The following is a 27913-nucleotide window of genomic DNA, read 5'->3' as shown; positions in this document are numbered from 1 at the left end:
TTTTTTGGTAGATGACAATGATAAAGTGAGACACTATGCAGTACTGCTCAATTAATCATTCAAATGCTGCTTTTAAGATAAAGGCAGCTTTGACTCGATGCACCCGTTTATCTCCTAGGTCATCTATTTTTGGTTACACTCAGCACTGTTTACAGGGCTTTTAGCGATACTGTGTTGCAATTATATACAGTCTTACAGCATTCGATTATATCACCAGACAGACACGTTGGATAAAGTTATGCCACATCAGTTTGTACAGTCATTTAGCAAAAGGGTTGCTGTTATTATTGGTTGATTTGAAAATTTTACAGAGACCCTCCAATGTCAAAGCACATGCCCAAATGTTTTCATCATGTTGAAAGGCTTTCAACATGATGGAGCTGATGGTCTGCTCCCACTAGAGGTCCTGGTGATGGTGGTGGCCTGGAAGGAGTCCACCATGGAGATGGAAAGGACCTTGAGAACAAGAGGGGATGGTGGGTCCATAACTTTCCTAAAGTCCACAAGTAACTCCACTGTCTTCTGGACATTGATCTCCAGGTTGTTAAAGCTGCACCAGGACATCGTGGTGCAGCTTTAATCCACTGTCCACTGTCCTGTAAGCAGACTTGTCTCTGTCTGAGATAAACCTAATGAGTATGGTGTCGTCTGCAAACTAGATGAGTTTCACAGACTGGTGGCTGGAGGTAAAGCAGTTGGTGTACAGGGAGAAAAGCAGATGTGAAAGTACACAGCAATGGGGGAAACCAATGCTCATGGTTCCGAGCTGTTTTTCTCCAGCCCCACATACTGTCTCTGGTCTGTCAGGAAGATGGTAAACCACCTGCAGATGGAGTCGAGGGGTGCTCTGTGGGGCAGGAACTCCACTGGGGACTGTAGCTCTAAGAAAGAGCATAGTATAAATGGGCAGTGCATTGTATGAGGAAGCATTTAAGCACCACCAAATGGTTCCCAGGAGAGATTTGAGGTTCTCTTAAATGTGTTTTAATGAGGGAATGATTCATCATAGACATGGAATTATAACATAATTCCAAGTCTTCATCTGATGTTTTTTGTTTGTGGTTTTTTGTGGTTGCAGAGAGGACTGTGTCAGTCGACAGCAAACACCTGTTTAAGAACCTCTGACTTTTTTTTAAATCAGAAATGACAACACCACAGAGTTAAAGTTCCAGTCTCTGGAGTGTTTCACTGTGTTTGTATGATAATGTGCTCCACCTGACTTCAGCCTGGACACAATAAATCTGACAGTCTTGCCAAGGCAATTTAGTGGTAAGCAGTGGTTAATTTCATAGTAGCAAACAATGCCAGATGTCTTTAATTGCATTTTTAAGAAACATATATCTTCATGCTTTTTTGATACTGTAGAACCTTGTCAGTATTGTAGCTACTGTGATGACTGATTATTTGAGAGGATGCATGTGTGTAAGTAAACAAGGATGAAACAAATGTGTAAAAGATTGCTAAGTTTATACAATGTTCATGAAAGATTCCAACTTTTGCTTTGTTTCTGGTTTCCAACTGCATAGTGCAAGAGTGGAGCACCTGCTGCACTGTGCCTCTGACAGATCCTTTCCGGCTCTTTGATACTGAAATTTCCCACACTCTTTGAAGGATGTACTGGCAAAAGCAGTGTAACATGCAGTGCAGGTTGTGAACGTCTTGTTAAGCTAGTGCTGCAAGACTGCAGTAGTTGTTGGTCTAGGAAGAGAGACTTTAGGTGATAGATGGAAGCTGAATCATTTAGGAATAAAATCTGTTTTCATGGTAACAGCTTTTATCACCAATAAATCAAATCAATGGTTTTGATCAATGCCAGTGATGCGCAGAGTGGCAGGCTCATGGATTTGAGATATGGAGCAGTTTTTCAACAGCATCAGAAAGAAACACTCCTCTGAGAGCTTAAATTAATAACTATTTATTATGTGTTTAACCTTAACTTTATTTATTTGTTTAATCTTTGAGTGAGGTTTAATTTCATATTCAAAATTTTTAAAGGTATTTAATTGAAAGCCTTTGGGCGTGCTGTGGTGGCGTAGGGGACAGCGCGACCCACGTTTGGAGGCCTTTAGTCCTAAACGCGGCTGTCGCGGATTCGATTCCCGGACTCGGCGACATTTGCCACATGTCTTCCCCCCTTTCCTGTCAGCCTACTTTCATATAAGGGACACTAGAGCCCACAAAAGACCCCCTGGAGGGGTAACAAAAACTGAATATTAATGTTTATATTAAATACATTTATATTGAGCAGGTGTGAATCCAGGAAGTTTTTTAAGAGGGTTAAAATGGTACCAGTGATGATCTTGGTGTGTCACAGCAAAATAATGTTTAAAGTGCAGTGTAATTTATGCAAGCATTAGAAGTCGCCACAATACTGTCAAATAGATACAAATCTGAGTAAATTGTCCTAAATGCTTCAAAAATGTTCTGCGTGAGAATCTTCCACATCTGCTAGGCAGACAGAACATACAAATGTTTTCTTTGTCTGTGAATGACTTTTTATTACACTTAAACAAGTCTAATCATTGCCTTGTTTTCACCAACACACATGCCAGCACAAACCAAACCTATTTAGGTTTGGTTTTCTTTGTGCGTGGTCTTTGTAGAACATTTGGAAACAGCTGCCTGGGAGAAACCTGGGTGCAAAGGATGGGCCAATGAATAATGCACCACTGGCAAGTCAATCTATGTATGCCAGAACTGAAATCTGGATGAGGAGTATGACCAGACAGGAAATTTGTCCGCTTTTTTCCCCAAGTTTTTATGACTGGATATACCAGGTCCAGGTTGGGACAAGGTCCATAATTCAGGACTGGTCTAAGTTTTATCATGAACCAATGCTTTTTTTTAGTTCAATTGAATCTGGAATTTTGCACTGAAGATGTAATGACTCACTAGAGGGACCCGGAAAATCAGCCACAACACAGGAGTGAGCAGAAAACTCAGATTTATTAAAACACAGCTCAGACCGAGCACACTGGATCATCAGCTGCAGCACTGTGAGGAGGAGGGTGTGTGAAGGGAGAACACTAACCTGGCCTGGCGATCAGGTACTGGAGTGATCAGCCGAGGGACGAAGAAGAGAGCAGATGCTGTACTGACGGAGGGCTAAGGAGGGAGGAGGAAGCACTGATGCAGGGCAGCGCACCAACTCTGTTACGGTCTGTGAAGACAAACCGTCCTACTCCACGTTCAGCAGAAGTACCAAATCCAGATCCAAATTCTTCGTCAGAAGGGCAGAGGTCATGCACGATGAGGCAGAGAGCAGAGTAGATATCCGTGGGAGTGGGCGTGAGCGGAGTATCCAAAATCAGGCGCAGGTCAAGATCCAGATGGGCAATCAGAGACAATCCAACCAGGGATAAGGCCAAAGGGGCAAATCCAGGGAACAAGAGCGTGGTTGCAACGATGAGGGCGAGATGAGAGTGCTCGAAAACTACTTGCTGAAAGCGTTCGATAATCTGGCAGCGTAGTTGTGACTGAGAGGCTTAAGAAGGAAAACAATCAGAGAGCGATACAGGTGCAAGGAGTAACGGAAATGAGGGACATGACATGGATCGGCTCAAAACAACAGACCAGAGCACCATGTGAACATCACAGTAATAAGAAAACGACATAAATATAAACTAAATACCGTATTTTTAGGACTATAGGCCTCTATTTTTTTTTCTACGATTTGAACCAAGTGACTTATAGCCTGGTGTGGCTTTTCTGTGGATATTTCTTCAACCACCACAGAGCTCTTTTGCAGGAAGTGAATCATTGGAAGTCAAAATTGGAAATCAAGGAAGATAGTGTGATTTTCATTTAGAACAAGCACATGCTTGAACAGCAGCAGGCACGACAGAGAAATTTCTTCAAACTCATATCCCTCATTATGGAAACCACACAAAGAAGTTCATATGATGCAGCTTTTAAGTTGAGGGCTATCGATCTGGCAGTACAGATCGATAGCCGCTGCACGTAAGCTCAGCGTGAATGAGTCCATGGTTTGGCATTGGAGACGCACGGCTGCGTCCTTAATAGGAGATTTATTGTAGAAAACTGAGAGGGGCGGAGCCAGTTTTTTTTTTTTTGGGGGGGGGGGGGTTGCCTTTGTGGGTGCGGCTTATAGTGAGGTGCGCTCTATAGTCCGGAAAATACGGTACCTAAGTCTTTTCTCTGGTACACATTTCTTTTTTATACAGTATGATCTGTTGGGAACCAGGGTTTTGGCTCTTTGTGGGGATTTTCTGTTTGTCTGCTGTTTCATTCATGATCCACTAGATGTTGCCTAGAGGCTGCACTACCTGGAGGGCGTGTCTGCTGACTGGAGTCAGCACACCTGAAATCAATCACCTCATAACCTAGGAGTATATGAGGAACGGACTGCCAGCACTTCGACACCTGAGTGTTTGCCACTCATGGTGCTTTGCGCCCCTCTGAGTCAGCTCTCTGAGTTTCTCTGAAATTATTTCTAGTAATATTTTCCTATTGCCTCTCTCAGGTGTTTCCTCGTTGGGTCTTGGATTTTACCCACTGTGTAGCCTGAATTCCTGGCTTTCTGGTTTCCCCCTTGCGACACCATGGATTTTACCGACTCGTTGTCTGAGTCCCTCTCCGCCTCTGCTGAAGAATCGTTGACAGTTCCTGGTTTCCTAGCTAGCAGTAGGATCACTCCTGCCTCTCCTTTCAAAAACTTACCTGTCCGCCTTCCACCATGGCCTCTACCATCTACCTCCAAATAATTCTCCATCTGGACCTCACACTGGAACCTGGATCATCTCAAGAACCCCTGCAAAGAGACCACTACCCCAGTGGCCCCAGTCATTCCCCCTGGCGGAAACACTTCATCACATCGAGTAAGATCATTCCATTTTTCCTCTGAAGTTCATTTGTCCGATACCCCTTCAACTCACAATCTGTCTCCCATTGTCTTCAGAGTACCGACAACCCCGACTTCAATCCACAGGACAAGAACCGCACAATTTCACATTTCATCATTGTCAAAATAAACTTTATTTATCTGTTCTTCTCCTGTTCTCCTGATTGTGTTCTGTATGTGGGCAAAAAGACTTGAACCCAACATCACATGATGTTTTGCTTCCAAGAACTATAAGTGTAAAAAGTGCCACAACAAGCCCCGGTCTGCCCTACCTCTTCAATATTTTAGTAATATCAGAAACTTGGATAAACAGTGATAATGACATGCATTTTGACCCAGTTATAACTGATCTGTATGAACAGCAAAAACAAAGTGCAGTGGTGTAGCTATGTATGTGGATGTGAATTGTAAGTATAAAGTGGTGGAAAAAATGCCAACTGTTGTAAACAATGTGCATGTACAACTGAAATAAACATATAGGATGTGTCTAGACAACACCAAGTTCTGACTTAAGCATATTTAAGAACTGGATAGAGGAACACTTTACTAATGTGAAAAATTGGGTGCAGTGCATTATGTTTATTGGTGATAACTTTGAAGTCAACTTAATAAATCCAAACAAACAAGATACAGAGGATGTCATTAACACAGTGTACAGTCTTAGCTTAATTCCAAAAATCACAAGAACCACTAGAATAGCAGTTCACAGTGCCACATTGCTTGACAATGTTTTTACAAATGATTTAGAGAACAAATTAGAAAGTGGATTATTAATAATTGACATCAGTGATCACCTGCCAGCGTTCATATTGATAAGACTGATTAATGTATAGAAGCACTTAGAAGAATTTTTTAAAGCAAGACTGGCAATTAATATACAAAGAAAAATAATGTTAAGACTTATGAGAAGTTTTTGAGAGCATTTATGATTCTTTATGATAAGTTATCATTTTTACAGTGCTTTTTACACTGTAAAAAAACAAGGGCATAAAAATAATCCATGGGACCTCAAAACATTTCTGGAACCTTTCTTCAAAAGTAATGGAAATTTTCACATCTTTGCAACCCTATCCCTATATTATGTAAAATCACAGATAAGTAGTTAAAACTATGCTGAATATAACAGTATTAGTTTACGTATGATCTGAGAGTCTCACCTGCCTGATGCCAAGCCGATAGGCCACAATTCGATCCACAGAATTGGGCTCCATCTGAGTCCATTGAAGATTGAAGCCATAGACTTGAGGTCTGTTCTGCCACAGAGCATTGAAGGTATCATGATAAAACTCTGGTCTGTAGGCTTTCCCTGAGGAGATGTAGGGGTCAAGGATCAGAAAGGGGGACAAATACAGACACCAGTTAAACAAGAAGACTCAAAAAAGTAAGAAAAAACTTTTGGGCATTGTTAAATTTCTAAAATCAATCCTTTACAGAGTGACATTAACACAGCTGTGGTGGATCTGTTAGATTCAAGGTTATCTAGTGGGATGCATTTTAAACAGGTCATCACTTCTGAACTCATGTTAAGATGTACTTTATTGATCTCAATTCGTAAATTGTTATCAGCCGCTTCTGGTGTGAGTGACAGTGAATGCTGCTGCTCCCCAGCTTTTTTCAAGTCTGGTAATTTAATTGTTTGAAGTTTTTGCCTTTTCTATACACATGCCAGTCGCTTGTTAATTAAGTCTTCTTATTCAGTAAGCTACTTGGCACCCGTCTCTGTTTTGTTTAAACGAAGACAATCAGCTTACCTGCTGCCGCCATGTCTCTGGCAACTATTTGGAGCTGCTATGTGTGCTTTGTACGTAATGTCCTTTTTGTCCCATTTGATCATTACCCAACCACAGCACTGCTCCAGTACTCTGCTGTTGACCTTTATAAGGTCTGCTTACATCTGCGTGGGTCACCACCATCATTTCTGTTTCTACACTGAGACATTATCCACCTGCCCCATCGGAAATACTCATCGATTTTTGGCTATGATGGTTCCAACTCCATTAAATCTAAATCTAATAACTGAGATTTAGATCTCATTTAGTTAACTGAGATCTGAAAAGGGGAAAGAATCCCCTGTTCAGAGGACATTGATTTGCTCTGACTAAAGAGCAAATCAATGCTCTTTAGTCAGCATTGACTAAAGAGCTGACTCTTTAGTCAATGCTGTTTATTGACTAAAGGAGGAACAGTTTATTCTGATCTTTCTTGTCCTTACTGATAATTTTACCTGTGAGTTATTTTAAAGACAGTTTTTATAGTTATAATTACATTATTGACATCATAACTGGATTCTTCAAACCTAAGGACCGTGGGATTTTTTTTTACTTTTTCTCCTTCTGTTTCCCCTTCCAAAATGAGATGGGGCAAGATGCCTCTGGTCGACACCAGCAGTAAAATACAAAGACTCCAATCGGCAGAACGAAAGATTCATTTTCTGGAGAGAAACACTGAGTTCAACCCAGGTTCAACCCTCCACATATCAGGAACAAACTATTCCAAAACAAACTGACAAAACATCAACTGGAGTCAGAGTGACTGGCCCCCACTCCTTCAGTGAAGTCACAAAACACCTCTGAAGAAATGTCTTCTCCAGGGATCTGAGTTTGTCAAATTTACAGATGGAATGAACTAACATGTTCTCCTTCTTGGTGGTCATGGATCAGACTTTACTTCATCTAAGCCACCTGGCTCTGACTCCCCTGAGGATTCACCATTTTTCGTTTCTAAGGTCTGAAACCTGGGGTCCAGACTTTTTTTTTTACATGTCTTCTTCCAGAATGCATCAGACTGATCCCCTGTCTAAAGGAACCTCGATCTCAGGAACTATCTGCCACCAACTCACTTAAAATGGCTCTTTTAAATATAAGATTTGTTTTAGTTAAAGGTCTATTCGTAAATGATATGTTCCTGACAGAAACATGGCTGGATGACAATACTGAATCACCTGCACTAATCTAATCAGCGCCTCCTAATTACAATTTTTCAAGGGAGAATAGAAAACAAAAAATGAGGAGGGGTGGCCTCCATATGTAAGAATTTCATAAATTCTAATGAAATCCTCTTAGGTCATTTGACCTCTTTTGAATATCTGGGTATTGAGGTAAAAGACTATAAATGAACTTAGACACTAATTTTATGGAATTCTCCAACATAGTATTGACTTTAATGAATTTTTATCTCTTATATACATTGATCATGACTATTTAATAATTGTTGGAGACTTCAACATCCATGTTGACAAGCCTGAAGACAGAGGGGCAAAAGCTGTGCGATACTCTTGATCATTTTGGTCTAATTCAGCATATTAACCAAGCAAAACACAATCGAGTTTCACACTGGACCTCATTATCAGTAAGGGTGTGAATATTTCCAATGTCACTGAACTGATGTCGCAGTGCCTGATCATTTCACTTTAATCTTTGAAAGCACAATCAACATTGACTCAATTAGCCAAACAGCTACTATCACAAAATATTCTTTCACAGACAACACAGCAGAAACTTTCAATCAAATCTGATCTTCCTCCTTTCCCTTAAGCTGTAGTGTAAAAAAGTGTAGTTTGATATTTATATTTAACATTTCAGATATCAATTCCATTGCTCCCAAAAAGTGAAGGTCGTGTCTTGTAGGAACAAGTCTCTGTGGAGAAATGCGCAAACAAATCTGTAAGACAACTTTGCCATATGAAGCAAAACTCTACTTCACGTTTATTATGAAAGCTGGAAAGAAAGATTGTGTAGCTACCACTCTACACTGCAAGGGAAATGTTCTTTGTGGAAATCATAAGTAAAAACATTAACAATGCTCAAGCTTTATTTGCAACAGTTAACAGGCTCACAAACCCTCCTGTGACTGTGCCACCTGAACTCCAGACAGGAGGAGCATGCTCCCATAGAATGGCAGCCAGTGAGGTTAGAGATTGATCAATCCCAGGTGAGGCTCAGCTCACTGCTGCCTCAACAGCTGCACTTCCAAGCATTTGAATGGGAAAATGCAAAAATTCTGTGATTTTGAAGAAAAAATAATCAAAATTGGTTAAGCTAAATAAAAAATAAATACTTTACAGTACAAACCACAGGGTGAAAATAGCAATATAAATTATTTTATCATTATATTTTTTCCATTTTGACAAGTGAGGCTCTGCCTCACTTTCCTCCTCTGACCGCACTCCACTGGAATGGATATAGCCTCTTATGACACAGAAGTAGCCATGACTGGGTCTATCTTAATTTTGGCTCTTAAAACATTAAAATATCCAAAATACATAAATAAACCATAAATACATAATTGGATTATGAAGTCTCTGTAAACAACCTTGCCCTTCAAAATATATCAACCATTAGTCTCAGGCACAAGGAAGCAATGCAACACAAGAAAGTTGAAAATTGTTCAACTTTTGTCCATGCCATCACTCTCACATCCCATGTTTTGTGTTCGCCCCAAGTGATGGAAAACTGACACTTTTCGCTGCTGTTTGTTGCTCTACATGTGCCAAGCCCATTACTGTAAGAAAACAAGAGGGGAGGAGCCATTTGATGTGCCGGAGTGAAGATGTTTGTCATCCAGTGTCTTTGGTAGAAAGAGAGACACCACAAAAACAAACAAGCAAGCACCTGAAAATTCTCACCCTCATTTCATAATTGAGCTTATTTTAATTTATCTTGTGCTTATCGCACCATCCCTACACACACACACACACACCCCCACACACACACACCCACACACCGTCATATTTTATGAAAAACTTATAATCGTATCATTCAAACTGACTCACCTGTAAGTAGGAAGGTGCACCGACCTGCCCCAGCTTCATTGGTGATGTCACAGGTGTACTCGCCATAGCCTTCTCGGTTCAGAGCTTTAACATGGTAACTGGTGTCATGGCTTTGGTCACTAAATTGACCAACAGTGAGCAGGCGTGAGCCCAGTTTCCACTCATACTGCAGATGGTGAGCTGGGTAAGCTTCCAGTAAGTTACAGGTGAGGCTGAATGCTCGGCCAAGTGCCTGACGTACCTCTGTGTAAACAGGCTTCACAGTCGGAGTGACTGAAATACAGAGAAGAAAATCATAACTAGTTATTAAAAGGGCAAAATTATGTATTTTCCAGGCACATAGTGTGATTTTATAACACACTAAAGTAACTACAACTTTGATTGTTATAAAAATGCTGTATATTAATTAAACATTTCTTTATAAACATTGACATTGAAAATTAATGCCTTAAAATTGACCTCTGTTTCTTTAAGAAGCTGGAGGTCTTTCTGAAACTCCACCTGCTGCATGTCATCTCAGTGTTTCCTCATTAAACATTTAACAATGTTCTTAGGACAGCACCAAGAAGTTTATTTGTATGATGAGCTCAGCAGATGTGCACATTCACCAGGTGTTTGCTAATTGATGCTATTGTTAGTCAGAAGGAGTTGAGTAGGGAATGAGGGGCCCTTGCAGCTCCGCAAAGGAGCTCATGGAAATGTAGGCACTTGTGTAGGCATTTGCGGATCCCGAATGACTGTGGTAGGTGAAAGGGTTGCCAGCCAATACAAGATGGTGACGTGTAGAGAATTAGGGTGAGAAAGATGAAGACAAAGTCAGATCCAAGGACAAACTGGTAAAAGCTGAAAAAAGGAAGAAAGTTGTGTGATTTTCAAGGAGGAGCTGACTGAGTCATCAAGAGTACAGGCAGATATAGTGTAAAGTGAAGGTAGAAGTATCTATGGCACACTGACTAGCCTGGAGATTAAAGAAGGATTGCAAAAAGTGTTAGAGAAAGATGGAAGGAGTACTTCAAAAAGTTGAATGGAGAAAATTAGATAGAAGAAAGATGAGAAGAAGCTAACACAGTGGACCAGGAAGTGGCTTAGAAAGGATGAAGCACGGACAGGATTGAAAAGGATGACGACTGGAAAGGCAGTTGATCCGGTTGATATACAATACTTGTGAACTTGTGAAGAAACAATACTTGTGAATGAGAGGACCCCAAGTGGAGACATGAGGTTACAGGGAAAAGAGATAAAAAGGGTAATAAATTTAAGTATTTAGGGTCAACAGTCCAGAGCAAAAGGGAAGCGTGGAGATGAAGTAAAGAAACATGTCCAACCAGGTTGGAACGGGTGGTGAAAAGTGTCAGCTGTGATGTGCGATAAGGGTATGAATGAGAATGAAAGGAAAACTGTAAAAGACAGTGGTGAGACCAGTGATGTTGTTTGGCTTAGAGACAGCGGTAATGACAAAGAGACAGGAGGCATGGATGGAGACAGCAGAGGTGAAGATGTTGAAGTTCTATTTTGGGAGTGACAAGGATGAATGATATCACGAATTAATGCACCAGAAGAACAGCTCATGGCAAATGTGTTGGAGATAAAGTCAGAGAATCCAGAAGGAAATGGTTTAGACACATACAGAGGAGTAAGTACATCAGTAGAAGAAAAGTGAGGATAGAAATGACAGGGAGGATGCCTAGAGGAAGACCAAAGAATAAATTTATGGCTGGAGTGAGAGGATATTGAATTGGAAAAAAAAACCTCTATAAGGGTATTTGGAAAATACCCTGGTATAAAGGATAAAAGTGCCAGGGGCTCAAGTTTTGTACCCAAGTCAAGATTTTGTTGTTTGGGTGGTGGGGGACCTCGTGTCGCAGCTCACGAATCACCTGGCTTGACTTTCCCTTTCAGCTTGACCTTCCTGTGTTGCAACTACAAATGTTTTTTTCAGATTTGATGTGGTACTTTTGAAGCTAGACAGCACTCTCTTGCCAGCATAGAAGATACAACAAACCTTGATATTATCATCGTTTGCTGACAGAAACACAAAATAGTTTCTGTTTTTCCAGCAACAAAATGCGTATCTCTCTTCTTTCTCCATTGTTTATTTTTGTCGCATCGTCCTATTGCAAGTGCTGATAATGTGATTGAATTGTCGCATAAAAACACGGTCACTTCCCAAGACACATAGAGGAAATAAAATTAAAATACTAGAGAAAATGACAAACGTGGTAATGCATGTTAACGCAGGGATTTAGATAAGTAACTTTAGTCTGCGTACTAGATTTGAAACAGCAAAGCATTACTGAAAAAAGTGGACCGACTAACATCATTGTCTGTAAATAGGCCGCCTTTTCCAGCTCCCAAGCCTCTACATGGGTTGCCTTCCCCAGGACTTCATACCCTAACCCTTTAAATCCCATCAATGGATGACAGCTCCTAAGCTTCAACCTCCTCTGGTGCTGCAGTATTGCTGGCCCCAAGCTCATGTGGAGCAACAGTCCTGCCTGTACAAACTCTTCTGCATTTGGCCTCCAAGATCTGCAAATCTCAGGCTTGCACTGGCCAAAAGACCAACCTCCAGATCCTCTTGGTGGGTTTCACCAGCTGAGAGGCTGACCTCCAGATCTTCTTCATGGGTCCCACCGACCAAAAGCCCAACCTACAAATCGTCTTTTGGGTTCCACCGGCCAAAAGGCCGACCTACAGATTATCTTCATGGGTTCCTCCACCCTCATCGCCAACCTCCAGACTTCAGAATCTTCTGTTGCCAGTCCCCTTCAGGGTCCCTGCTCTGCCGCTGCCTTCTAAGGATGCTGCTCCGCCGGCTCTTTCCAAGGATTCTATCAAAAGTCCCTGCCCCTTCATCGCCTTCCAAGGTCCCTGATCCTTCATTGCTTTCCAACAACCCTGCTCCTTCATTGCATTCCAAGGTCCCTTCTCCTTTCCCTTCTCCTCGAACTCTAGTTTGTTTTGTGTTTCTTCCCTTGCCCTCCTTTCAAGGCCCCCTCCACCAACTCTGGTTGGATTGTTTTTGTTTTCTTGATTTTTGGACTTCATCGATGTCTTGTATTCACCTTGGAGAGGGGTAATGTTAGGATCCCAGGTTGTTCATTTGTTTTGTTTGGTTTGATTCTAGTTTCATTGTTATTTTCTGTTTCTTATTTTGGTTAGATCTACTTTGTTCATGTTTTTCTTTGGTTCAGTTCTTAATATTTCCAGTTATGTTTATTTCATATTTATAGTTATTTTTTGTGACTCTAGCTTTTCAATGTTTCTTTAGTCTTGGTATTCTTTAGTGTTGGATTTATTTCCTGTTCCTGTGTGTACTCTCCCTCACCCCCTGTGCCAATGTCTCTCTCCTTCTCCTCTGTCTGCCTCCTCCTCCCTCCACTCACACCTGAAATCAATTAGCTCATCAGCCCAGGTCTTTTGCTCAACATTCAATCCCCCAGTGTCTAAGCTTCTCATTCTCAATCACTCCTCGCCTGTCACTCTTGTCAACTCTTGTCACTTCCTTGTGCTACACAATGTCTACCTGGTGGTTTCTTTTACTTGTTTTTTTATTTGTGCTTTTGCCCTGGCTTAAATCACCACATGTGATTTAAGTTTGTTGCCGTTCATCATTTTCATTAAATTCCTTTTTCATCATTTATGCCACCACTCCATTGTTCTGCATGTGGGTGAACAATGGAGAGAGAGCAAAAAACTTGACAAACTATTCTTTGTAGTTATGTGGAAATTTTTATTTTCATTATTGTGTTTCTTTGATTGAATTTGAATGTGTGCTGTGTGTGCATTACTCACATTGCACCACAAGGTGAATCAGGGCCTCTCTGGGTTTGACATTGAATCCGTTGTACTGGCTTGTTTGGCAGCGGTATGCCCCGCTCATCTTTCTTGTCACGTTGTAGATTCTCAGTATACCATCGTAGCTCTCCATCTGTACTGAGCCATCAGGCATCGTAGGTGCTAGTGCTGCAGTTTGCCCACTCTCCTCGACCCGAGACCACATAATGATGGGTTTGGGTTTTCCTGAGACCAAACACTGGAGGTCAACAGTGTCTCCTTCCAGAACTATGAGTTGAGATTGCCCCTTTGGGACTGAAAGTTCAGGAGGAACTGAAGAGAGGGAAAAAACATAATTGTGGTCAGTATTCTGAAACACCAAGTGTCTTCCATGTAATGAATTCTCCCACATTAAGAAATTATTTAAAGAAGTTTTTATTTACCAAACAAACACAGTTCTATATTTGGTTCTCTGAGCTGTTTGGACACTCACTGGCTGTGTTTGAACCGTCAGAATACACTACAATAGGTAAGGCATTGAAAAATCTTATTAGGATGTCGCATGACATTTTTGTGTGGAAGAGACTCAAAATGACACAAATTATTAGTGCAATGTAATTTTATGACAAAATTACATCACACTAATAATGATTTACGGAAAGTCGTTAGAGAAAAGTGTTTCTCTGTAACAACTTTCTGTAAGTCCTAAAGTTAAATTATCTTAATTCAAACATTCTTTGAGCTTGCCCAAGACATTCATATGCTTAGCCTCAGATTCACCTCTTAGTATGGTAAAAAGTGAGTGAGTGACAATTACAATATTATGAAAAAAAATTACTTAAATCAGTAATGTAATTCAAGACGTGAAACTTGTATATTATATTCATTCATTCATTACACATAGACTGATATATTTCAAATGTTTATTTTTGTTGCTGTTGATTATTACAGACGACTAATGAAAACTCATAATTCAGTATCTCAAAAAATTGGAATATTGTTAAAAAGGTCAGTACTCATCAGTACTGACCTTTTTAACAATATTCTAATAGCTGTGGTACATCTAGTACCACAGCTAACTAACTCAAAACACCTGCATATGTCTTTAAATGGTATTAGTCAAGTTCCATAGGATACACAAACATGGGAAACAGTTGTCCAAAAGATGACTATCGACACTGTGCACAAGGCAGACAAAGTCACAAAAGGTCATTCCTTAAGAGTCTGGCTGTGCACAGAGCTCTGTGTCCAAGCACATTCATAGACACGAAGGGAAGGAAAAGTCATGATAGGAAAGTAGACAAGCAATAGAAACAACCACACCCTGAAAAGGACTGTGAAACAAAACCAAGTAATGGCCAAATGAAGCCTCATGAAGCAGTGAAGCTTCCCAGTCCTTTGCTTTTACCAAAGGCTCATTACTTGATGCTTCTTTCATTACTCACTAGTGACATCTGCTGCTGAAACTGTGACAGCTTTGGCACTCAGATAGATAATACTTCAAAAAATTAGTCTAGGTAATATTGTCACAAAGTTTTTGTTAAACTTATGTTTCGCAACAGAAGTCAATTAAATCCTATTTAACTTTTTTTGTTATTCGAATGATTTGTAGCCAAACTACAAATCATTCTGTGTTTTGATTTGCTTCGTGAAAAAGTAAAAAACTTACTAAGTTCTCTTTTCCTTGGATTTCTAGTTGGTTCTGGTCCTTCATAATTAGCTGTACACAGAATTTTACTCTTCCAACAGCTTTGTCTGTTTCTGCTCTACAAGACTATTTACCTTTGCTGATCAAGATACAAATAATAGTGGAAATTTCCACAGAGTGAGTATTTTGGGGGCGGCATGATTAATTATTTTTATTTAAGAATCTTAAACCAGGGGTGTCGAACATTTTGGCTGCCCTCAACAGGCCACATTGACAGTATAAATCAGGTGTGCCCAAGTCCAGTCCTCCAGACTGCAACTTTTAGATGCATCCCTGCTTCAACACACCCCAGACAAAAGGCTGAGTTCCCTCATTAGCAGCATTCAGTTCTGTAGAGGCCTATAATGAGTCATTCATTTGATCCAGGTGTGTTAGAGAAGGAACGCATCTAAAACTGCAGAGTGGTAGCTCTGGAAAACTAGACTTGGGCACCCCTGCCTCTCCTTGGGCTGCCACCTTATCGTGGTGGAGGGCTTTGAGTGCCCCAATTATCCTAGGAGCTATGCTGTCTGGGGCTTTATGCCCCTGGTAGGGTCACCCAAGGCAGACAGGTCCTAGGTGAGGGACCAGACAAAGCGCAGCCCGAACCCAACTCAAACCCGTTGGTGAACACCTTCGGTGAAGGATGCTGTCAGGCTGAAGAAGGAGTCCTATCGGGCATTTTTGGCCTGTGGGACTCTGGAAGCAGCTGATGGGTACCGGCGGGTGAAGCGGCATGTGGTTCGGGTGGTTGCTGATGCAAAAACTTGGGTGTGCGAGGAGTTTGGAAAGGCCATGGAGAAAGACTTCCGTACGGCTTCGAGGCGATTCTGGTCCACCATCCGGTGTCTCAGGAGGGGGAAGCAGTACAGCACCAACACTGTTTATAGTGGGGATGGTGCTCACCCACAAGTTGAGGGCCCACATAATAATAAATATGAAATAATTATTTTAATATAATTACTTTTCTTGCTTATGAGTGCAGAGCAAAGGAATAAATGATTAAACCAAAATATATTCATCATGCTTAGTCAGTAGAGACAGATAATTTATAAGCAAATGGTCTCATGAAGGGCACAATGTTGTTCCTGTTCTCCTGGTGTTGTTCTGCATGTGGGTTAAGAAACTGGAACCCAACATGACACACAAAGGTTTTCATCTTTTAGTGGAGACTCTCCACATGCTTCACTCTCAGAAGTCAGTAAAGATGTTAGAAAAACAGTTTTTGGTTCAACAGAAAGACTATTTTGGTGGCAGAAATGATTTACCAAGTCATAATTCCAGGGAGTACCTCACCTGTGGTTGAAGAAATATTTACATCAATGCTGATCTCTGGGATTCCTCCATTTCTCAGTGATGCCACACATGTGTAGGTGCCAAAGTCTGTAAATTTTAGATCAATTATGTCAAGGTTGGTGGTTCCTGGTGAGATGTTAGGGTCAGTGTGGGTGATGACCATTCGCTCAGAGCTCTTCAATGGCCGGCCATTCTTTAGCCAGCTGAACTGCAGCTCGTCTGAAGGTGTGGCTTCCACCTGGCAGCTAATCTTGACCTCCCGACCAATTTGAATGTTGTCCTCATTGTGGTACGGGTCTGGTGTGATCCAGAACCGACCTTTACGTAGTCCTGGAGTAAATAATAAAAACAGTAGAGACAATGTTATATAGAATATTATATTATCATTCTTATCATAAGGCAAGAGCTAAAACCTAAAACAGATTAGACCAAGGGAGGTAAGGGAGAAACTATAATTGTTCTAAGTTGCTGGACAGAGACATGCAAGAGATCAGACTCTGGAAATATTTGGATAAACATTTCCAGAGATTTCTGATTGAACAGAAACCAGACTTAAAGGGATCCATGATTAGTTAGAACAATAGACTTTATTTGGGAAATATTTATTTTAGATGTAAAAACAATACAGTAATAACACTGTAGGTTATTCAATTTTTAGAAATTTTAATAAAATATTGTCACACAAATTTTGCCATGTTGTTCATGCGGCAATGCATTCTGGGTAAATGATGTCATATGGTCCAACTGCCTGGCTCCTCCAGCCAAAACAGTGACGTTAGTAAGCCTTTTCAAATTGAACCGGAGCGTTGAAATTGATCAGAATGTAGAAATCACAAGCAGTGATGAAGATGAGGAGATGGTGTTTTGCTGCTGCTACTGTGGAAATATTAGATTGATTATGTTTGTTTTTAGTAGTCCTCAATGTAGTTTGTTTTGCACTCCTGATTTAATCAATGTATAGCCTAATCATTAGAGCATTTTGATATTCATGATTTAAATTAGTCTTATCAGTAGAGTTTTTCACATTAGATCAAATTCTTCAAAGTGTGGAGGCCATATAAACTCATTTGAAAATGCTTCTAGTTCATTATAACAAAAAATAAAACAGAAAACTAACCATAAAATCTTGAGCATAATATATGTTTTAATCTTGTAATTGATCATGTCTGTACTCTCTGAATCTGAAAAATTATGAGATGTGTGTCAATCTTTGATAATTAAAACCTGCTCTTTTGACTGTGCACGGTCACAAAAGAGGTAAGGAGAGCACAGTGCAGGTCACAGGAGCCAGGCTCAGGCAGTTTAGGTGTGATAGCTCTGTGGAATGCACTAGACAGCTGATAAAGTCCATACCACATCAGGGATAGAATATTTTGTAGAAGTAACACCTGCATGTTTCTGATCTCAGAAACTAGTCAAAATGGTCTGAAAGGATGGGAGCGAGCAAATAGATTTCATCCTTGAGTAACACCTGCGTTGCTCTGGGCAGAAAGTATCAGCAATAGCCCACCACCACGTGCTACTGGCACACAGGATGAGTCCACTTCTAACAGTAATGTCAGAACGCATTACAGCTAAAACCTGCCTTGATGTACTTTGACATAGAAGTAATTGATCTAAAACTAGTCAGATCACTAGGGTGAGACTAACTTGTTTCCGGTCCACACAGTGTCTCCGAAGATGCGTCTTTGTAGTTTTTCTGAAGGTGATTTATGTTTTCTTTGTGATTTTGTTATCTGATGATCATGTTGAGATGTTGGTGCAATTTTATGTTTTTGGTTGATTGAATAATCTACTAGATGAATGTGAAGTTGATGCTGGGTGTCTTGGTTTCACTTTTACACCCGACATCAATGGACCTGGGGAGATGAGAAGTGACATGAGCAACGAGTAGAAAACTATCTCGTTCTCAACACTACCTTCAGCTTCGTAAATGAAACAATGAATGACACATACCTCTGGTGGGACTGTGTGATCCAGTAAGTACTTCTATAGCTCTGTGTCTGGTTTGGTAACAGCTATTTAGGGTCTGATCTTCACCTGGTGTCGGTAGTAGTTTCACATTCAGTACAGGTGTTCTAGCTCCATTAGCATTTCCAGTAGTAAAAGCTCCTTTAGCGCTGCTTGTCTTTGATGTTTCTCCCAGGGTCTGTAACACTGTGTCCGGTTCGGCATCAGCTGTGCTGTTTAGGTTCTGGTGGTAACAGCAACAACGGACTTTGCTACCACTGACACTGGACCTCCATGCGTCCAGTCGGATTGGTGGTTTTAGTACTGGAGGCAGCATAGCTCCGTTAGCATTTCAAAGAGCTTTCAGCTGTGCCTGTCTCAGCACGGCAGCGTGGCATTTATTATTAGCTTGTTAAGGTAACAATCGTCTTTATTAGTTCTGCTGCTATAAACGACTCAAAGTGTTTTGGAGAAATGTCGAGGGCACAGATTAGGTCGTTTTGAAATTGTTTTCCACTCCACCTCTCTCGCACTGCGTTCTTCCTTTTTTCATTGGGAAATAATCCAGATTTTTTTTTATAACAGCCAATAGTGACACAGTGTGGCATTATCTAAAATTACACCAGTCAAACAATATGATAAACAACTCAGGTATAGTTAGCCTTCCTGTGTTTACTCTGTAGACTCCAGTACAGAATGGATCAAATGACTTCATCAAGTCATCAGTGAAAAAATGGCGACCTCCATGGGTGAAAAATATAACAAAACATGTACATTTTTGATTTAATTATGAGTTTGGCGTATCAAACAGCAATTTTGTAGTTAATAGGGAAATTACAACATATTTAGGCCAACATGTTACTAACTGAACATTAGCTGAACTTGTTAGAGCTGCTGCTGACTGACTCATCTGTTGTTAAATGGCCTATGGTCCAATAATGGACATTGAGCCGTGCAGCTACTGCTCTGGTGGACGTCCCTGCATCCAACATGCCAATGACACGCTCTGACATAACTTGAGACATCGGAGGCATTATGACTTGTGACAAAATTTGACATTGTGGGGTGGCCTTTTATTGTCCCCAGTCCAAGGATTGTCCAGTTGTTGCTCATTTTATCTGATCACCCATGGGTGATGTCCCACCCATGCACTGAGTAAAAAAACAACTCACTGAGTAGTGCTTACTGATGGCAAATTGGATTAAAAATTATACACAAATCAAGAGAAATATTATTTTTGTACAAAAAAATGTCAGCAAATGCTCATTTACAGTGGTTAACTCCACATGGCAATAATATTTGACATGGGGCCTTTATATTTCTGTTTATATATATATATATATATATATATATATATATGCAGTATATTGTACTGGGACTTGACGTACATTACAAGTGGGACAACAACCAACAATATATCAGTGACGTGTGGTGAAGTTCATAGCTGGTGACTTAATCATAATCATACTTACAAATATAGAGCCCCTGCATGTTATTGTTTACATAAGAAAATTTCACTCATGCCGACAACGCTGGAGGGCAAAAAGACAATTCTTTTACATGTCATCCATAGCCACGCTGTTGCAGTAGAATAATCCGTTAACTCAATGAAACTTGGACATCCATCCATCCATCTTCTTCCGCTTATCCGGGGTCAGGTCGCGGGGGTAGCAGCTTCAGAAGGGAGGCCCAGACTTCCCTCTCCCCGGCCACTTCTTCTAGCTCTTCCGGGGGAATCCCGAGGCGTTCCCAGGCCAGCCGAGAGACATAGTCCCTCCAGCGTGTCCTGGGTCTTCCCCGGGGCCTCCTCCTGGTGGGACGTGCCCGGAACACCTCACCAGGGAGGCGTCCAGGAGACATCCTGACCAGATGCCAGAGCCACCTCAACTGGCTCCTCTCGATGTGAAGGAGCATCGGCTCTACTCTGAGTCCCTCCCGGATGACTGAGCTTCTCACCCTATCTCTAAGTGAGAGCCCAGCCACCCTACGGAGAAAACCCATTTCGGCCGCTTGTATCTGCGATCTCGTTCTTTCGGTCATGACCCAAAGCTCATGACCATAGATGAGGGTGGGAACGTAGATCGACCGGTAAATCGAGAGCTTCGCTTTTTGGCTCAGCTCTCTCTTCACCACGACGGACCGGTACAGCGCCCGCTTGACGGCAGACGCTGCGCCAATCCGCCTGTCGATCTCCCGCTCCCTTCTTCCCCCATTCGTGAACAAGATCCCGAGATACTTGAACTCCTCCACTTGGGGCAGGACACCCCCCTTGACCCGGAGAAGGCACTCTACTCTTTTCCAGCTCAAGACCATGGCCTCGGATTTGGAGGCACTGATCCCCATCCCGGCCGCTTCACACTCGGCTGCGAACCGCTCCAGCAAGAGCTGCAGACCAAAAGGACCACATCGTCTGCAAAAAGCAGAGATGAGATCCTAAGGCCACCAAATCGGATCCCCTCAACACCTTGGCTGCGCCTAGAAATTCTGTCCATGAAAGTGATGAACAGAATCGGTGACAAAGGGCAGCCCTGGCGGAGTCCAACTCTCACCAGAAACGAGCCCGACTTACTGCCGGCAATGCGGAGATAAACTTGGACATTTATTTATTATTAATTTTGTGCTGTGCTCCACAGCAAAGGGAAAAACTGTTGAAGTACAACTAAAAACCACGTCTTTCTCGCTCTCTGTCAGCGCAGCTACGCTTAGACTCGTTGCCATAACAACTGACAACGCCTCAAAAAAACACTGAAATATTTCCCACACAAAGAGCAGAACTTTCAGTCTGTTGCAGTAGTATGGTTTTAGGCTTAATGTTTATTTTGTGATTATTAATAAGTGATTGCAGTGGTACGAGGAGAAAACTATAAATATATCGCTTCACGGGGCGTGCTGTGGTGGCGCAAGGGGTTAGCACGCCCCACGTTTGGAGGCCTTAGTCCTCGACGCGGACGTCGCGGGTTCGACTCCCAGTCCCGACGACCTTTGCCGCATGTCTTCCCCCTCTTCTCACCCTCCTTCCTGTCTGCCTACTGTCAAAAAAATACGAGCCACTAGCGCCGCAAAAACTCTTCGGAGAAAAAAAATGTAAAAAAAATAAATAAATAAAAAAAAATATATATACAGTATATCGCTCCACTTGACTTTGGCTGTTTCTCAATACTTAAGAACGCAAGTACGTTTTTGTGTTCTTGGCAAGTCCATACCCGCAAGAACAGTTGAAAGTCTGTTCTTACCGAGTTCACAAGGACGCAGTTCGCTAGTTCACCAATTGGAACAGGACCTTCTTGATGATGTCATCACTCAGCTTTTGTGAATTTCAATAAATTGTCCAGTTTAACACATAAATTACTTTACCATTTATAATTAGGACAAATGTTAACAGACATCAAATATACATAAATAAGGAAATGTAATTTCTAAGTAGAAACACCTTAAAATTAATGGGATTACATTTTTATTACTGATTGTGAAAAGCTTAAGTTAATAGAAAATAATTTATCACCACAAATGACTTTTTCAGACTTCTGTTACCAGTGAAGTTTGAGTCTTGTTTGCCACCTTCATCAGATTATTTGCTTATAAAATATTTATCTCAAATTTCAAATCATACTAGATGATGGCCAGCCTGAGTCATGCAGTTAACTGATTCCTTCCTTATTCCCCAGGTTTGCCAGGGATTCATAAACATCCATCCATCTAATGTTAGGGAAATGTGTTTTTTTTATTTACAAATTAAAGTATGGTTCTCTGATCATTAAGGGACATTGTATTAAAATATTGTTCCTACTACGAATTTAAATGCCCAAAAACGGTTAATTAGCGAATAATAGTAATTGGTTTTGAAAGACTGTCGACACAAATTATAAAATACCAATAATATCTTGCTGGCTCAAGTCCGCAGAAGGATGCATCGATGCATCCTCGATAAAATGGGCGGAGCAAGAACACATCCAGGTAATTTGTGTGTTCTTGCCTGGATGCGTACTTAGAATTGGAACAGTACTTGGGCTGCTGTCGATGACATTTCACAAGAATGCATATTGAGAAACAGCCTTTACTGTATGGCTAGCTAGCTGTTACTGTATCTTACTCTGCAGTTGTGGAGTCACAATGTCTGGGATCATGAGCGCCCCCTGCCATGAGGCAGGAGAACTGCTTGCCTCGCCTCGAATCTGTTCTCTGCCATTTCTGATCTCTTCTCAGCACAGGAAACACGTTACACACACAGTTGGTGACAAAAAACATTGTACATTATATACGTAAGCTAAATTATGGAAAACCAGTTCATACATTAAATGTTTTTAACCATTTTATTGGCGACGAACAGACAGGAGGAGCATGCTCCCATAGAATGGCAGCCAGTGAGGTTAGAGAGAGATTTGATCAATCCCAGGTGAGGCTCAGCTCACTGCTGCCTCAACAGCTGCACTTCCAAGCATTTGAATGGGAAAATGCAAAAATTCTGTGATTTTGAAGAAAAAAACAATCAAAATTGGTTAAGCTAAATAAAAAATAAATACTTTACAGTACAAACCACAGGGTGAAAATAGCAATATAAATGATTTTATCATTATATATTATTTTTCTATGATGACAGCTAACTGTCATCATGGAAAAATGCCCCACCTGCCTCCCCTGACCGCACGTCACTGATATATATATATATATATATATATATATACATGTATACAGAAAATAGGTTGTTGTCCTACTTGTAATGTACTTTAAGTCCCAGTACAATGTGAAACTGAGGTGATCTACCTTTTAAAATTAGCTCCAATATCCATCCACCTGTAAAAGGACTGGTGCCTACAGATAGATGTTTGGAAGGTGCTAAACTTAGTCTACTATATAGTTCAAATAACAGACTTCGGTTTGAACAAAATGTTACTGTCATACCTCTGACCAATATGGTGATGAATTTCTTAGCAGGGTTTCCTACGTTGTTGGATGCAACACAGTTGTAAGTTCCTCCATCGTCATCACTAATAACAGGGACTGTCAGTGTACCGTCTTTGACAATGGCTCTCCTCGGTAGCTCCTCATCTTCCAACCTCAACCATCTTAGTGTTGGAAAAGGATGTCCACCCATCACTTTGCAAACCAGAGTGATCGTCTCTCCAGGATTTACCACTACAGGATCATCCAAAAGTATTTTAACAGAGGGAGGAGCTGGGGAGGCAGAAGAGGAAAAAACTAGTCATGATAAAGGTTGATTACACATTTTATTAATCAAAGATGAAAGTCTGTTGTATTATCAAAACATTCAACAAAAAATTTAATACCTACAGAAACAGAATATAAATCCAGCTTTTAGTCATCATAAACAGATTAACCGGAAAACTGTTGACCAAACTGACCCTTGTTTTTCTTTTAGAAATGGCACATTTCTCCAAATTTAGACACTTTCAGAGCTTTCAAAAATTATGTAGTAACCATTTTTTAGCACCAAATGAAGAAAACAGTGATCTAGGTGATTTCGACAACCAATAATATACAAAGCACAACAGTAGATGTAGTTTCTCAGTCATCCAGGATATGGTAACCGTCAAAAATTACTATTATGTTGAAGACTTTTCACCTCATTCAAAAATAAACTTCTTCAGTTGTGTAGTTTAAATTGGAAGTCAGCTTATAAATTATAATCAGGAACAATCCCTGATAGGGTAAAACCACTCTGATAGACCAACAAAGATCAATAACCAGGCCACTGCTGTCACTAGTGAGGCCCCAAGATCACATGAAAATCTGGCAGAACCTTCCAGTCAGTTCCCTGTGAGGGTTGTTGGCAGAGATGATCCTAAAAAGTCCTCAATGTCAAACATATGCACTGTTTTGTCTTGTGTCTCAAGATGTGAGTAACACACGCTTAGGAAACACACCAACGCTGCATTGCAGATGTTAGGAAGGTGGAATCTTATATCTTTCATTTGTTTTCAAGTTTGTTTTTTTATTTTGCACGTAGGTGACTTCATTAACAAATACTCACTTAGGTAAAACAAGTATTTTCATGTGTTTTAAATGATAAATCCCTGTTCATAATGTCTTTCTACTTTAAAAAGAAATTGTTTTAGCATTTAAAAAACTCCCCTTTCAACTTTTTGCTATTGTGAAATTTGACCAGCTGACTGTCAATTGAAAATATAAACCTATTTTCACTGTATTCAACAGGCTGCATTCCCAACTTTTATAGTTGTGATGTGTGTGTTAAGTTTTCTTAGCAATTTGTGTCGCTTTATTTGTAAATGTTTTGCTTATGTTTAATCAGTGGTAGGGCCTCTGTCTATTTAAACAGGATTGTAGTGTAGTTGGAGAGATTTTTGGGGGGGAGCGGGGGCCTAACTCATTAATGCAGAAACTCTGTGTTAGAAACTGCAACTGGTAAAACCTTTGTAAATGTCTCCTGAAGAAATTAAAAGAAAAACCATAAAGACCACTGGTCTTTATGGTTACATTTTTGCTGTAAAAATAAAAACACTACACCTTTATGAGCTCGCCCTCCCATGTGGACCAACTTCCATAAGAGAGGTACTTTAGCTTATTAGAGGCAATTGTTGGCTGCCTGGAAACCACCGAGATGACTTCAGATGACTGTAAAACATGTAACCGCTTCTTTAGATTAGGCTGAAGCCTGTTACATTTTTTCCTCTTGTGGTTTTTCTCATTCTAGTTTTCATCCTGTTTAAGGGTTCCACAAATTTACATTATACTACATAATACTAAATAATGCTAAAGACTTAGCTACAGCTTGTTTATTGCACTCTTCATATTTTCCACTCCTTTATATTGCACTAAATATAGTTTGGAGGGTTCCCCTCTCTTCTTTGTGAGCTGCAGAATATTTAATAATGTTGGGAAAACATTTTTAAATTGACATTTAAAATTTTGTTGAATTCTAAATGGCAAAGGACCTCCTCTTCCAACGTTCCCTTTTCCCCACAGGAAGAGAGAAGACCCAATCCTGAAACTCCTGGATCCAAAAGCACAGGTGACTATATATGACTAGAGCAAGGCTCTGGAGAACTGATTTACACAAGGAGGAGGTAATTAAGCCATTTCATTCCAGTGTTTTGTATATTGATATTGTCATCAATTATTACACCAAGAAACTTAACATAAACCCTTTCTAGAGTTACGCCCTTTGTCTGAACTTGAATTGGAGTATTTTTGTAACAGTTTCCAAAAACCATGATTTTAGTCTTGTCCAAACTTAGTGATAATTTATTATCACTAAATTTGGACAAACCATTTCTTTAATTTACTGATTTCTGAGGCGACTATGTAAAGAAGTTGTTGTAAGTTTTCACCAGAGATTAGGATATTTGAGTCATCAGCAAATAACACAAATTTTAATACATTAGACACTTTGCTTATGTCGTTTATATACAAAATAAATCAAACTGATCCCAGTTCTGATCCTTGAGGTTCCCCACATACAATCACCAGTATGTGGGGAGAGATTCAATCTCTCCAATTTTCACAGATTGTTTCCTGCTCTTTAAATAACTCCTCATCCAGTTCAAAACTACTCCCCGAATTCCATAATGTTCCAATTTTTTAATTAAGATATCATGATTTATTGAGTCAAAAGATTTCTTTAGATCTATGAAAACACCTACAGCTAATTTCTTACTATCTGTTTTGTTGGTAATTTCTTCTATTCAGTTACGGCTTCAGACCAATTTGCTCTGAATCCACATTGATCACTGCTAAGTAGTGAATGTTTGTCTATGAATTTTTCTTAAAAAGTTTTTCTAGAATTTTAGAGAACTGAGGGAGAAGAGAAACATGCCTATAATTTGTGATTATTGTAGGTTTTATACATTGGTTTGATCTTTGCCATTTTCTTTTTGTTGGGAAATTGTCCCGTTTGAAACGATAAATTACAAGTGAATGGTTTAGAGATTCCCTCAATTATCATTTAATTGTTTTCATGTCTCGATCATCGCAGTTAGTGGATACTTTACTTTTTTTAACATATATTTGTTGATTTTAACAAGAAGACAAGAAACATACATATACTCACTTACAAATACTTAAAATATAATCTGAGACAAGACAAAAACCAAAAGGACATACACACAGGGGAGGAGAAAAAATAAATAAATAAAAATAAAATAAATAAGTTTGCAGCAGACCCTCAATAGACCAACCAGCATGAACATCAGTTTGTCTTACCATATGACCTTATAACAAATCATTTTTCCTCCCATCCAGATGGATATTATTTTGTCCCAGTCAAGTGTAAAAGACAGACCAGATTTCCCAAAATTGATCAAGCTTGTTCTTAGTAAAATAGCTGATTTTTGTGAGAATTTGGGTTTTTCTCTCCTTCGTCTTGGATTTACTGGCGGTTGGCAACAAACTTTTAGTAGCATTACTGCCACTTACTGGTATGGAGTGTGGTTCGTAAATATACTGCCACTACACTTTCTTTATTTACTTTTGCTCTTCTAATTTCATGCTCTAGACATAGAGTTGGATCATTAATACTCCTCCCTTTACGAAAACCACTTTGATATTTTGACATATACCCTTTGTTATTTCAATAATATACTAGTCTATTATTAATAGTTATTTAATCATTTTTTCCATTATTTTACATAGATTTGATTTTAAAGCTATTGGTCTGTGGATTTCTGGGTTTGAGTTATATTTTCCTGGTTTAGCTATTGGTACTATAATTGATTCCTTCCAGGTCAATGGTAATTTTTCCTCCTCCCAAATTTTATTATATAATTAGAATATTATGTCTTTTGATTTTTCACTGAGTTGCCTTATCATTCTATACCAAATTGCCGATACCTGGTGCTCTATTTTTTGTCTTCCTAAGTGCATAATTCAATTCGGCTTTTGTAAATTCAACATTCAACAAATTACTTGTTTCTTCAACACTCTCTAATAAGTCTTTATGTTTAAGCTTTGTATTTTCTCTTCCTTTTCTTCCCTCTTCACTAATATTACTTGAACTATGAATTTTACTAAATGTTCTTGCCAATATTTCAACTTTATCTTCATCTCTTGTTATATTTGTATTATATATTTTTAATATAGGATATTCAAACTCTCTCTTCATGCCATTCATTCTTTTAATAATTTTCAAAGATTTTTCAATTTTTGTTTCTTTCCCTATTGTACTACAAAAATGTCTCCAATATTCCCTTTTTTGCATTCTTGCTTTCTTTTATAATCAATTAAATTCTTATAAATTGGATTACCTTTTAGTACCTTAAATGCTTTATTCCTTAACTTTATTGCTATTATTATTAACATTATCTATTGTTAAATTTTTATCAGTGAACCACTCACAAATACCAGCTAAAACATTTGAGACAATTGTTAAATCAATAACTGATTTCATCCCTGTTCTTACATTGATTATTGTTCCCCTCCCATCATTAATACATACAAGATTTTTCATTTCCATGAATTCTTCTATAACTTGTCTGTTTTTATCATTACATTTACCCCACAATGTACTATTTTCATTAAAATTCCCACACCAAATTACTTTCCCTTCTGAATATTCAGGTAACTCTTCCATTATTTCAATTGATAATGTTTTACATGG

At 39.8% G+C, this 27913-nt stretch overlaps 1 protein-coding gene across 6 annotated transcripts in view; it reads right to left on the bottom strand.

Moving 5' to 3' along the window:
- LOC116708569 (MAM domain-containing glycosylphosphatidylinositol anchor protein 2-like) overlaps positions 1 to 27913 on the bottom strand; it is a 239582-nt gene that overhangs the window by 121033 nt on the left and 90636 nt on the right. For all 6 annotated transcript variants that reach the window (XR_004336709.1, XM_032546441.1, XM_032546443.1 and 3 more), the window contains 5 exons: positions 23242 to 23514; positions 16393 to 16722; positions 13428 to 13742; positions 9633 to 9905; positions 6019 to 6167 (listed from right to left, as the gene is read on the bottom strand). Coding sequence is in view for 5 of the 6 variants with exons in the window: in XM_032546441.1 (XP_032402332.1) it covers positions 6019 to 6167; positions 9633 to 9905; positions 13428 to 13742; positions 16393 to 16722; positions 23242 to 23514 (1340 nt within the window). In the remaining variant the exon portion in view is untranslated. The remainder of the gene's footprint in view (positions 1 to 6018; positions 6168 to 9632; positions 9906 to 13427; positions 13743 to 16392; positions 16723 to 23241; positions 23515 to 27913) is intronic.

Source organism: Xiphophorus hellerii, chromosome 19 (genome assembly GCF_003331165.1).
Source record: "Xiphophorus hellerii strain 12219 chromosome 19, Xiphophorus_hellerii-4.1, whole genome shotgun sequence".
In the NCBI taxonomy this organism is placed as follows: Eukaryota; Metazoa; Chordata; class Actinopteri; order Cyprinodontiformes; family Poeciliidae; genus Xiphophorus; species Xiphophorus hellerii.
The sequence above is the reverse complement of the archived record's forward strand: the minus strand, read 5'-3'. Positions and strand labels throughout refer to the sequence as shown.